The sequence below is a fragment of the Eutrigla gurnardus genome, assembly GCF_963514095.1.
Source record: "Eutrigla gurnardus genome assembly, chromosome: 12".
Lineage (NCBI taxonomy): Eukaryota > Metazoa > Chordata > Actinopteri > Perciformes > Triglidae > Eutrigla > Eutrigla gurnardus.
In genome coordinates, this window is record NC_139926.1 from 21937479 (window position 1) to 21951128 (window position 13650).

General features: G+C 42.2%; 1 protein-coding gene across 1 annotated transcript; it reads right to left on the minus strand.

Annotated features, from left to right (window-relative positions):
• Positions 1–12: 12 nt before the first annotated feature.
• usp37 (ubiquitin specific peptidase 37) lies at positions 13–13446 on the minus strand. Its single transcript, XM_084023403.1, has 24 exons — positions 13306–13446; positions 12244–12468; positions 10927–11077; positions 10141–10229; positions 9927–10060; positions 7127–7204; positions 6864–6952; positions 6482–6575; positions 6087–6245; positions 5772–5903; positions 5121–5244; positions 4609–4856; positions 4395–4512; positions 4157–4236; positions 3855–4019; positions 3611–3664; positions 3022–3169; positions 2713–2932; positions 2340–2509; positions 1871–1931; positions 1546–1661; positions 1231–1300; positions 856–994; positions 13–577 (listed from the first exon to the last, which is right to left on the minus strand). Exons 2-24 carry the CDS (start codon positions 12415–12417, stop codon positions 490–492), a joined length of 2901 nt encoding a protein of 966 aa, XP_083879529.1. The 5' UTR covers positions 12418–12468; positions 13306–13446; the 3' UTR covers positions 13–489.
• Positions 13447–13650: the final 204 nt, after the last annotated feature.

Genomic DNA, 13650 nt, shown 5'->3' on the forward strand with positions numbered 1-13650 from the left:
TACTCCAACATATAATATATATATCTTTATTTTGTTTATATGGGAAATAAATGGCCTGCAAAACATACAATTCATAAAGCACCAGCAACATCTGGTGTTCTATAGCTATTAAGTGAAAGTCTGATCGGCATTGAAGTTTACAGAATCGTATCAAGAAACGAAGAAAAAAACATTACAAAACGGTTGTTTGATAAACAAAGCAAAGAAAAAACTCCAGCCCCAAAAACATGGGGGCAAAAACTTGATCCACTGAACATTTGTAACTGCATTTCTGGTGTCTTAAAGAGTCTTGACGGTTTTAGCCCCCGTGTTGGCATTGACAGGGGCTAATTTAGCAGGACATTTGTTGGATTTGTAGAGGAAAAAGAAGTGCCTGAAGACGACCAAAAATGGACGGCAATCAGTAGTACTCGTGGTTGTTCAGAGGAGAGCTCCAACTATTAGGGTTCAGCTGCGGATGTTATGTGTGGGTGTCCGAAGACGCAGCTCTCAGAGGGGCTGCAGGACGTTCCTTCCTGCCTCGGATGTGGCGCTAGCTCCCGATCTCTCCATCTCAGACAGCTGCTCAAACACATCCCTGACGACACACAAGGTAAGAACATGCGTCAGTGCATCTCATAGGCAACTCATGTAATGGTGAGTCCACTTTGCGTGCATTTGTCTACACTGTGGTGTTAAACCTGCGACTCAGCAAAATGACACAATATTTTTGCAATGTGATCATATTCATATTGATGCAGCTTACAGATTCTAAGCAATCACAATTAATCAGACACTACGATGCACAATTGCTATATGCAACAAAGACAAAACCCCGGTTATTTCAAAGACACCCCTCTTATTCTGCAAACTCACTTTTGCATGTAGAAGAAGATGTAGCCACTGCGATCACGGTCTCGCTGGACAGCTGCCTCCTGTGTGCGCGACACGTCCAGGTCATTGTAGGTCAGCCACGACTGCTTCTTCATGTCATACACGTCACTGATGTAATGCCCTGGGGTGGAAAATATTTTTTTTTATTAAGTTTATTTGTGGACACAAGTGTTTTTGTCAACAGAGTCTCATTGCTTTTAAGAAAACACATATGTTCCAGTTTCAGGTCCCCATCGGAAAATATACACATTAAAATAAAATCAATGCTTTGATTTGTGAAACACACATACATGAAACGCATGTGCAGTAGTTTGCATAAATGTTCATGTGAGAGCACATTCACACACACGTGCTCACCAGAGGAGGAGCTGCTCCCGATGTGACTGACGACGCTGATGAGTCTGAAAGAGTTGGCCAAGTCTCCGCTCTGTGGATGTAAATGTTTACAAACAGGTTACAATGAATGAAAGCAGTTCAGTGCATCTAATATACTCTCGTTATTATTCATACAGCTAGACTGCTACTTTTTTCATCTTTTATGCAGGAAGGATTTCTCCTTTGCATTACATGATTATTGCTCTTTTTTTTAAATAGTATTTTACTTTTGATCAAGACCATTCTACTTGTTTATATCATCGGGCAGATGTTGTGTGACAGCAGTATGTGACGTACCTCAGCATTCCTCTTCAGGTTCTCGGCCTCTGCTTCAGTGTACTCCATGTCTAGCACATCCTCGTTGCCAGAATCCTCATCGGAGCAAAGTATCTCAGGCAGAGAGTTGTTAAACTCTGTTCAGTGAGAAGGAAATATTGATATTAGTCATTTTCACAGCATTAATTCTGATCAAACAGTGTCATTAAATGCTCTGAACCGATATCGTCAGGCCTGGTGTAAATAAACATCCTTATCAATTGTCCGCCAACAATGTTTGCTTTTGTGTAATTATCAGCGCTCATGAGTTGAAATATTATAATTAACAACACATCTTGGGTCATACCTTGCAAACTGAGCTCAGTGGCCCTCTTAAGATCATCATCCTCTCTCATCTCTTGGGCCTCCTGTATGAGGTGAAGTGGGGACACGGTATTACAGGGAGATTAAGTGCAAGAAATGTCAACACTGCCTTTTCACTCAGGTTGTGTCTATTGAGTGTTTAACGCCTGCTTGCTCATTAGATGATTGCCACGGGGATCCTTTATCCTTTAAATAAACAAATAGTACATGTTCACTGATACCCGCCAGAAACTACTGTAATGTTACACCAGTTCAGACTGGAAAGCCAACATTACTCATACAGGATGGGGACTATTTGTCTTACAGATTGTGGTTTCTCTATTTGGCAGTTAACACAGCTATTACTTTTAGTCTGCATGTGTGATGATGCAAGTTTCATGGCATTTCGGTGCTACAACACTATTTAGATGCTGCATCCTTGGGAGTTCCTTGCAGAGGTCATGTGATCTTACATGCTCTTGGAGGCTCTGGGCCAGAGCCTGTTGTAGCTCCTGTTCTTCCCTCTCCTGATCCAGACTGTACTGCTGGACCCAGTCCAGTTCCCCCTGCTGCTGCTGCACACTCTCTGGAGTCTGGTTCTCCTTGTTCTCATCCATGGTCAGGTCTAGAGAATCCAGCACATCTACACAAGATCAACACATACACAAGTCAGTAATGACAGTGTTACTTTGTTACTACAGCCAACACAGTTTTTGCATAGTGTGAACAAGTCATTGCAATAGATTTGACTACGCTTCACTCAAACAATCCCTCTATTATAATGTGTTTACATTTCAGAGACAACATCAAAACAGGATCCTGTTGAAACTCATGACACTGGACTACCTGCAGGCTGTTTGTTGTCTGTTTCCAGCAGATCTGTATGATAGGCCAGGTCGTGGGCATCTGTGTCCCCAAAGCCTGTGTCTGGGCTGCTGGTCGGCTCATCCTCCATGAGGGGCGGAGCCGAGAGCCCGGCCTCTTGACGACTCATCTCCAGCACGGCTGCCAGCATTTCATCGTCGTTTATGCCACCAAAGTCTGCTGAATCTATAGATGCTCCTCGCTGAAGACACATAGAACAGTGTCTAACACGGCAACAGACAAAACAGGAGGCTCGATCATAATCGTCATGGGCTGTCAGCAAATGCTTACCTCTTCCGGTCGGTCATCATCATCAGGCAGACAGCTGCTAAGGCGTCGCTTGCGGCTCGCAATCACCTTTCTGTTGAGCTCTTCTTCGCAGTCGGAGTCGACGAGAATAGAGGTGCAGCTGGAGTTGGCCACTTTCCCTCCGATCCTTCTACACACACAGTCATAAGCTCAGTGATGGAATTTAAAAGCAAAGAGTAAAAGCGGTTTTGAGCACACTTTCATTTATTTTCCTTGTCATGCAATATGTGACGGATTACACACATTCAAAATACATTGGTTTGGCATTATAACAACCAAGGGGCTTCAACGTACACTAGATCAAGGAAGGCGAGTGAAGAACAAGTTGCAGCGCACATTTTTGGCTTTTTAATTTTTCATTAATGTGTCACTGTTAACATTTTGAAAAGAGTGTAAGTTGTTGTCCCCCCCCCCAAAAAAATTGGAAGATTTAGCTCCAAAAAAGATTTAGAAAGTGGGAAATAATATAATTTTTCTAGCAGATTTTTTTGTCCTCTAAAAGGACATCAGAGCAACATTTTTTTAACGGGGATACAAAAGGGTTAACACCATTCAAACAAGCAGCACTTACCGAAGAGGCGTGGAGGAAGAGTTGACCAAATGTGACGTTTTGAGTGTTCTGGACCTTTGAGAACAGCAGAGAAAATCCTTAGAAACCATCTCTCAGCAAAATAAGCAAACGTAACTAGATCCCAGTCAATTGCAAAGCTTTGACATAAAACCCAAATTAATCACCCAATAACTCAAGACATAATTGTTAAATGTTTAAAGTTATTATTCATATATTTGATTGGAAGGTGTTCAGGCGGTCTTACGTGGAGGTTTGGGAACTCCAGGCGAGACTAATAGGAGGTCGTGTGGATTCAGTGCAGTGGGACAGCAGGGTCAGGTATCGGGGAATCACCACCTGTTGACCCAGCTTGCTGTTCAGAGACAGCTGAGTGTTAAAGCTGTAACGTTTCAGGTGTAGGATGAGCACTCTGTGGGGAGAAAAGAGACACCGGAAATCAGAAACTATTTGTTAATCAAGTGCTTATTTTATTCTACTAATGATCAACAGACGTTAACGGCCGTGGTTCTAATCTTGTGTCACTCTCAACAGTATGTGTCTAGATACCTGGGCAGTTTGCTGAATTTATGCATAACAGTCGCGGATTTCCCATTGCACTTTTCACACGAGTACTCAATTTCCTCCATCTGCAAAAGGAAAAAGTAACTTCTATCAGTACACCTTCAATGTTATATCTAGTTGACGCCTGTTATTTGTAGTTGGATATAGGAATATAACAAGCTAGGAAAGGGGAATCTCTCATCAAATCATTTGAACTATAAGCCGTTTATGATTTAAGATTTACCCTAAAAAAGAGATCCAGTGAATCCTGGATAGAGCGGAGGGGGAGTGTTTTCTTTCGCCGTGGTAGGTCGATGGACAAGTCATTGAACTGCTCTCGCTTGGTCACTACCTCGCCACATCTGCAAAAATAGGTTATACATCAACATCCCCAACAAATACATTACGGAGATGGACTGCGAGGATAAATTCAGATCAAGCAGAAGACAAGGCCTTACACTTTGCAGGTGATGGTGTGCTGCACCTCAAATTCCATGTTGACCGCCACAGGGCAGGTGTAGAGGCGCGACGTGTCCGCCTCTTCCCCAGGCTCCGCCTTGGCTACCGATGACAACGCGTCCGGACTATTTTCACACGCCACAGAGGACGACGAGGACGTTGCGGCTTCGTTTGTCCAGGTCTTGTTCATTTTCTCCACGTCGTCCTTTAACTGGTCCAAACACTGGCTCAGGAACTCATGAGCATCCTGGTAAACAACATGACATGCATGCACTTAATTAAGCATAATGAATACATATGGGCTGAGACAAAACATATCTACAAAGACTTCATGCTTTAAAAAGGGTGCCATGCGTAAATATTGATTTGAAGAAGTGGAAATAGGCAGCCAGCAGCGGTTACTCAAGATAATCCACAGATCTTGTTATAGGAACCAACGTTCCTGCTCTCTTTCTCAGGTACTCGTACACCACAATTGCTCTGCACTGTTGATTCTTGAGGGACATCTTACGTTCTGCATGTTTCCAGAGAAACGCTCAGCTGTGGAGGAGATGGCACTTTTCACTTTCCTCAAGAGGTCCTTTTTTATCTCTGGACAGCCCACGTCCTTCTTGACCATAAGGTGAGTAAAACGCCTGCAAGCAGTGGAGATGTGACACAAAGTCAGTACAAGGTGCAAGATTGCTAGCATTTTAATTGCCTCCCAAGAGCTCTCACCATTGCGTCAACTGAAGCCGCGACTCGTAGCCAACAGTGCTAAAAGTACAAACTAAGGCAAGCGTGCTGACAGATCTGACAGTGTTTACCTGAGGGGAAACCAGAGGGTGGGTGCTACGCTTCCACAATGATTACATTGGTCAGGTGTTATCTGCTATAACTGCCATATGACAGCAGTGCAGAGTAATGGATGTGAGCTCACATGCACTAAAAGCACACACAGAGGGAGGTCTTCATTCTCTGCTCTGGTGGACATTACTTTACTATATCTTTTACACAGGAAATCATTGTTTGCTGCTACATTAAGGCTCTGAATGCTGTTCCTTTAAGAAACACATGAATGGCCAAAATATTCATACAGAACTTGTTAAAGTATATTTAACGAAAAGAAAGACATCACAAGTCCCCTTCAATCTGACCTCTCTACAGGGCCCTAATGTAGTACCTGAGCAATGCATTGATGGGCAACCTCTTCCATGGGATGCTCTGCCTCAGCATGTCAGTGGAGAAGGAGGGGAGGCTGAAGAGGGACTGCAGGATGGCGTTCATGTAGCAAGTGTTGCCCAGGTTGGAGAATCTGTGATATATACATGAAAGTATTAGCACAATGGATGACAAAAAAAAAACTAAAGAAAAAAGAAAGTTTCTGCATTACCCTATCCAGGACTTACAGAGATAAGGAGGTAAACAATGTTTTGATTCATAAAAGCAAAACTGACCCTTGGGAGAGATTTTTTAATCTCATCTGGCTTATTCCTACCCTTGCAGTGGGGGTTGAGACTGGGCCAGAGGTGAAGGCCGCTGCTTGTTCCAGCCGCCGTAGTCCAGAGAGGGGCGTACTTTCTTGAATGGAGTGGAGTGATTGGGTTGGAGCATGAGGCTTCTCTTGGCTGTAGTGGTCTGTGTTGTACTGGATGGCCTGGGGGCAGATGGCAGGAGGATTGTAGTAAAAGGTTATACGGCTGTGAATCACTAGCCTCAATGATGCTTCTTATCTCTTATTTAAGTAAAATAAAAATTCCTCAATTCAATTTTGAGCCAAAATAAATGTGCAATAATGTGACACCATTCTCCCACGAGCAAAAAGAGACTCTTCGTACGGAGTGTATGTGTGTGCAGACTCCCTGCATTTAGCTGACCGTTTAATAAGCGTACCTGTCCAAGAAAGAGTGGCTCTGGCTGTAGTCTTTAGTCACAGATCGGCTGCCGTAGAACGACGTTGGCTGAAGGGGAGTTGAACCCAGTGGAGCTGAAAGCAAGTGGGGGGGGGAAGTGTGGTCAATTTGAGGTCTGAATATAGATTGTAATGTTCCACATAATCACATTTATCAAAGAGCAGTTACATAAACTCCAAGAGTTATGTTGGTAAATAAGCAAGTTTGACAGTAACGCCCACGTTGATGCTACTTGATGTGGTGTTGGCTCTGAGCTCTTCAGCTGTATGCGAGTTGTCCTGATAGGCAAATTCAACAAGCTAGAATAATAAACAACCATATATAGACAGTGTTGCTGCTGAGTTGGAGGTGTAGAAGTTTACCTGAGCTCCTGTTCTCCTCTGCCTGCTTCAGCTTATCTTTGCAACTCAGTAGAAACTTCCTGGATGGATCCGACGTGGCCTTGTTGTTGCTAAGAAAATGTATATAGAGTTTAGGATGTTACCAAAACAACAAAAAACATGCATTTTGATCAACAATCTAAATATGAGAATGAGAAGACAAAAAATACTAATAGCCTCGATACCAAGTCTGACAAAGTTAAAAAGTAAAGTTGTTTCTGGGCAGTGAATCGTGTTGCTTTTACCTTGACGAGTCATTTTCCTTGGGGTAGTCCTCAGTCAGGTCACTTTCAGAGGTTAGAAGCCTCTTTCTCTTCTCACTTCTGAAAAACAGTTACATGAAAAAAAATGAATGTCACAAGGCTTTTTTTAATGACAACATATACTGACTAAAGACTAGGGATGTCCCGATCCGATATTTGGATCGGATTGGCCGCCGATATTAGCAAAAAATGCATATCGATATCGGATCGGCCTGCACGGGGAAATTCCGATCCGGACTCCCGATCCAGTTTTTTTTCCCTCAAAACTCCGGCCCATGTTTTCCAGCGCACCGATGTAGTAATCCATTCCAGTTTTCTTCCGTTTTTCCCCAAAGTCCAGATCTCACGTCTGGTCTGAGTTCGTGTACGCAAGTTCTCAAGTCAGTGCGGTGCAGCATAAATCTGGCGGACCTCATTCAACGCTTCTAAAATGTAAAGTGTTAAATACTTATGTTTGGCAACTATTCAATACAGGGAAACAGACAATGCATAACGTTTAGGCAAGGCAACTTTATTTGTATAGCACATTTCATACACAAGGCAGACTCAAAGTGCTTCACATCATAAAACAAAGTGAGAAGAAAAAAAATAATAGAAGAATTAAAAGAAAATAATAAAAATGTAAAAATGCATTACAGAAAGAAAAGAGAATAAAAACATATTTGCAATAATTAAAAACAGTGCAGACATTAAAAGATTTAGCAGAAAGCTATGGTGAACATAACAGTTTTCAGTCTAGTTTTAAAGGTGGTCAGAGTTGGGGCAAGTCTTACATCTTCAGGAAGTTTATTCCAGCCATTTGTTGCATCGTGACTAAATGATGCTCTCCCGTGATTGTTGTTTACTCTGGGAATCACTAACAGATTGGTCTCAGAAGATCTTAGTGGTCTAGAAGTCTTATGTAGTGGGAGCATATCAGTGATATACTTCGGTCCTAGACCATGTAGTGATTTATATGTTTAGTCAAACATTTTATTGTTTGAGGTTTTCGCTTATCTCCTTTAAAGTGTCGTTTATTGAAATCAGTGAGTGATTTATCTCTGCCATTGACCGACACATTTCGGTTTGCTTTTCTAGGACTTCTGCTGTTAGAACCCAGGGTCGTGGTGGTGTGCCTGCACGGGCTGCGGAGGACACGCGTCCGCACGCACAGCTGGCAGATGACCGGCTCTGTGGGACTGGCTCCAGACCGGTGTCTTCAGCCGAAGCCTGAACACCACTCGTGCCTGGCTCCGAATGATCTGGAACATCATTTAAATAAAGAAATGAGCTCTGACTGCAACCGAGTAATTATTTAAACTACAAACATGGTTCATACACCTTTTCCCAAGTCAAATACAAACACTTTTCAAGGTGCATTTGCAAGTTTTCCAGCACCATACCACAGGCTGTGGTTAATTTAAATATAGGCTAAACAGCCAAAATGCTTCAAGCATTCAGGGATTTCCAGCAACCGAACTCTGTACAACAAATATTAGTAGGCTATTAAATGTTTACCATTATCCGGCTCAGGCTCAGGCGGTGCGTCCGTGTCTCCTCCGCCGCTTATGCCCGAGACTGAAGCAGACCCGATCAGTGCGGCCACCCGCTCCTCTCTCTGGGTCAGTGCAAGGCTGGGGTCCAGCTGGCCTCCTCCAGTCAGCGTGGTACTTCGCCTGAGGGCCGCAACACGCTTTTTGGTGGCGAGTTTAATGTCCGAACATTTTTTCTTGACCCAAATATTTTATAAATATAATCGATTATATATATAATATACATATATTATATGTATATTATATATACTATATCGTGGATGTGTACATTAAATATTCAAACCTCAGCTGGAGTTCGATTAACCACGGCAACGCTGTTGACCGCAGCAGTCATTTCTTTCCATACAGCATTCTTGCGACCCGCTTTGATGCCACTTTTCAGGCTTCCAAATAAAACTACTTTGTTTACTTGTACCTGTGACGTTAAGGTCTCAATTTCAACTTCGGAGAAGTTTCTCTTCTTTGACGTATTCCGCATCTCCATGTCGTAAACTCTAGGGGCGAGGCCTCCAAACTGAGAATATTTAAGGGCGTGATATTTAAACGAGGATTGTTTTCAGCCGCCGCATTTATCAACGCCCGATCATTTATACGCTGTGATCGGCGAGGTACGGACGTTTCATTAATCACACGTGGACGCTGTCGTAAGATGATTTCTGCACTCGGATCTGCGCTGGTTTCTACGTTCGTTTGATAAATGAGGGCCATTGTGTGTAGTATTAGGACGTGATGACGTGTGTACGGGCTAAAGCCCGTTTGGGCTGGAGCAGTGTGAATGCAAAGCAAGGGACCCCCTGTGGGGGGAGGATTGTTTTTGATAAGCTGTGGAACTCTGAGTTAACCTATTTCTACCTGAATTACTATGAACTATTAAGCTGTTGAGTAAACCTATAACTTATATTTTACTTGATAAAATAAGACAATATATGCACTCATATGTCGTTATAGTGTTTTACAGTATCTGTAGCTATTAATGTGATGCTCATCATTTCCCAGCCATATTTTTCCAGCCCCTAACTTTGGATCATTTCCATCAACCGGCATCTTTAATCTTTAATACATGCTTGGATCGGCCGATACTAAAAGCTACAATATCGGTATCGGATCGGAAGTGCAAAAAGCTGGATCGGGACATCCCTACCAAAGACATTTTCAGAGACTGTGCTTTACTGTAATAATGACTTGTATTATCACCTCAAATTGTTCATGTGACATAACTTGAATCGCAGAAGCATGAATTTACATCCTACCTGTTCTCAGAGAGTCCAGTGCGAGTGGGAGTGGAGGTCGCTCTGCTCGGGCTGCCCAGAGGCTTTCGCGGTGTCGTATCCTCTCGACCTTCTGCACTCTGCCGTTTCGGTGTTGATTGGAAGATGGAAGGAATCTGGATATTTAAGTCCAATGTCAGGGTACGCTTGTCAAAATTGGTCTTAGTTAAAAATGTGGTTCTGTGTTTTTGCTCACCTGTCTCTCCCCTGACGGATTGCTTTCATTTTTCACAGAGCGGTTTCCGAGCACACTGAAGTTAGCGCTTCCATGGGATGATTTTAAAACTGATACAAAAGAATAAGAATTCAGGAAAAAGCATATGAACAAAATTATTCTTTTAACAATTCAGTCAGGATATTTTGCTACAACGGTCCGTATAACAACGTCTGCGTCACTTCTTGTATATGCTTTCATGATAAAATGATTATTATTAGGGACATCATCAAACTCCTGATTACAAGACAGCAAGTTGTGCCGACGTTGAAGGTCGTGTAGTGCCAACTTGGCTACAGACAGCTGTATCAAAATGTAGCTACACATTATCAAGAGTAGAAAGAACAGGACAAACATGCATCAGAAAACACAGGACAGTAGAAATAGATCAGAATGAAATGCAACAGGATGAAAATGTTTAACCTGACCACATTAAAGTCAAACTGAAGTCCCATTAAGTCATCCTTTTTCAAATCAAATAATGTGTATGAGTTTAAAAATGTCTTGTTAATAGCTCATTATTGGAAGACAGTAAAAAAGTATGCAAGTTAAGTATTTGGTGATGTATCAGAAATGCTTCTTTTCCTCTCAGTACCAATTCAACATTACCCTGAGAAACACAACCACAGTAAATCTGTAACACATGACTGTACCCTGCAAAATCAGAAACTATAATCGTAAACATCACAAACAGGAATCACTGTCCTTGGCTTTCCATCGTACTGTAAAGCATCAACAAAGCTTTAAAATGAGCAGTGATGTAATTACTTGGCTTTCCGAGCTTCAGCTTCTCCAGGTAATCTTTCGTGTTCTGAAGCAAAGTCGGTGCCATCCTGTCCAGGATGATGACGCTGCCGTCCTTCAAAGTCAGCATGATTCGACTCAAAGTCTGGCTGACATTCTTCAAGTTCTGGTTTAGCTGTGGGCAAGAAAACAATAAAAGATTAGTATTTCCCCTCGGCTGACTGCTTTAGGGCAGCAGATTGATGGACCAATCAGACACCTTTTATATTAAATTCTGTTGTTAAATGTTACACTTTAAAGTTTCCTTAATAATTCATCAGCCACTTTTCCAAATCCACATTAACTTCTCTTCACATTGTCAGACATTAGATCCACCACACAGCACGTATTTAAAAAGAGAGTATGGCCCTTTTAAAGCTGGTCCGCCGGTTACTCTTCTCCTAAAACAGTGGTGAAGAACACTAGGAGAAAATGCCTGGAGTTGAGTTTTCATTAAAATTAAATTATGACTGGTGCGTTACGTGCAAGCCAATTAATCAAATTCCCTCCCAGGTTATTATATGATCAGTTACTGACAAGCAATGGGAGCGTTAAAGTCCGGCGCAGAGCTCACTACGTTTTTTTAGTGTCTTTGTGGTGTGTTCCCTCCTTACTTAAGCTTTATTTCCGTACATTTCACAGTACTGCTGCTGCAGAATGATGTTTCCAAAAATGTAAGGGAAGGATATCAAAATACTACAATGAAAGATGTAAGAAAAGGTCCTGTTTCAGAATTCTATCATTTACATCCATTATTAACCCTGTAACACCCCTTGTTGTAAAATAACGTTACCTTTAGCCATCCTAAAAAACAATCTGGTATATTTTATTGTGTTTTTTACCACATTTACATAGTCAATGGGTTCTTATTGTTCAGTCTCACAATGCTATTGGATCATACATTTGTTTATAAGTCCCGCTTTATGGCCATGAACTCACACAACCTCTCTCTGTTTCATTGGACTGGATTCATCAGATTCAAGAAAGTAAAATATCTTTTAGTGTAGTAAGCAATCAACCTTGCAAATGAACCCTTAGTTGTTCTGAATTGTTGTTCAGACAACGTGAGCACAAATACAGGAATTCTGCTCCCATCTAAGCCCAATTTTGCAATATTATTATTTATTATTATTATTCTCTAAAATCATACATAAACATTTTTTTTTAACTCTTTAATCTCTGCATCAAAGGCCTCCTACAACAACATCTGAAAGGTAAAATAACTTTTTTTTTTAGGTTTTTCTATATCTGGGTCTTACAGGGTTAAATAAAAAATTAATAAAGATAAAAATTGCACAGTACCTGGAAATTCTTGGCTGCTCTGCCAGAGTTGAATCTTATACTGAGGTTGACTTTGCTGTCCTTCTCCAGAATCTCAAAAGTTCCCTCTCTCCATCTGGTGGTGCCGAGCTCCAGGCTGGTGATGCGGATCTTGACAGCACCGCCGCTGGAGAGCTTGGGCACTATGGTCGACATGGCTTCCTATCCAGTTGGAGCACTTTGGAGGCTTTGTGGTGAGACAAAATCCTAAACAACAGGGGGAAGTTAAAAATAACGGTGTCAATATAACCACATTGTATTATTATAAAGTGGATTGTAAATGTGTTAACCATATCAGACAACGAATTACCATTCTTTCTGCATTTGCTCCGTGGGGAGATGACAAACAAGCCATACAAAATAAATATCACAAAACATTTCTAATTTGCGATGTTTGCGTTACTCATGTCATATAAACTATTTACGACATTACACCAAGCGGCTCGGACCAACGTTTTACTACGAAGCGTCCGTTGAAAGTCAACAAACTCCAAGTCAATGCAGTGTAAACGGCTCCATGACACACTCGCAGCAATATCTATTTATTATTTAACAGACACGGGTGAATGTTTTGCAAAAGTGGAGGAAACTCACGTCACTTATGTTAGCTGGCTAGCGGTCCCAATAAGAGTCAATTCAGCCGAGTTGCATTAGCCATCAAAACTAGCTCGATGGCCAATCTGTATCGCAGCAGCAGCAGCAGCGAAGATGCACGACACACTGCGACCAGCGCTCATTACTTGTTGTGCTAGGTTAACGTTACTCCCGACAAAACGAACAGTCGCAAAAAAAATAAAATAAATGCAAAACGCGACAAGTTCACGAGACTAGGGTGACTAACGGTCGCTTACACTATAGCCAAGCCGAGCGTCTGTGATGTAGATGTCGTCCCCTCATCTACAGACGCTGAATGTATGGGGGAGGCCGACATTAGCAAGTCGGCTACAAGGCTAGCGGGAACTAGCTAACTGGCTAATTTGCCTGATTGTAATTTGGTGATGAAAAACAGTGTCACAGTTTGAGTGAATCGTCGCAGCTCTTTACCTCTCGATGATTCGTGCTCGCCTTGAAACTTTTAAATCACCGCGTCGTTTTCGTAGGTCCTCCGAGGGCAGAAAGTTTGTTTTGCCGGCATTCACCTGCTCCCCAGTACGTATGTTGTTGACAGTGGACCCACACACTACGCCTCGCAACACAGCGCGATGATGGCGGGAATGTGAAAATTTAGAACGGAAATGACAACCGAGAGTGTGTGTGATCCTCCTCTCGCGAGATCTTGCTTATTTGTATTTAGGTTGCTGCTGCTTGCCTCCATTGCTAACAAAAACTCGCCACTTGATGATGCTATTTAAACTGTAACGTCAGTGTCGAGCTGTATAGGGGGTTATC

Bases quoted from the DNA above. Each gene is read 5' to 3' on its own strand.
- usp37 (XM_084023403.1), bottom strand. From the start codon at position 12,417: ATGTCGACCATAGTGCCCAAGCTCTCCAGCGGCGGTGCTGTCAAGATC. The intron at 5,904-6,086 runs GTAGGAATAAGC...TATATATCACAG, and splicing joins TCTCAACCCCCACTGCAAGG to ATTCTCCAACCTGGGCAACA. The intron at 3,665-3,854 runs GTAAGACCGCCT...CTGTTCTCAAAG, and splicing joins TGGAGTTCCCAAACCTCCAC to GTCCAGAACACTCAAAACGT.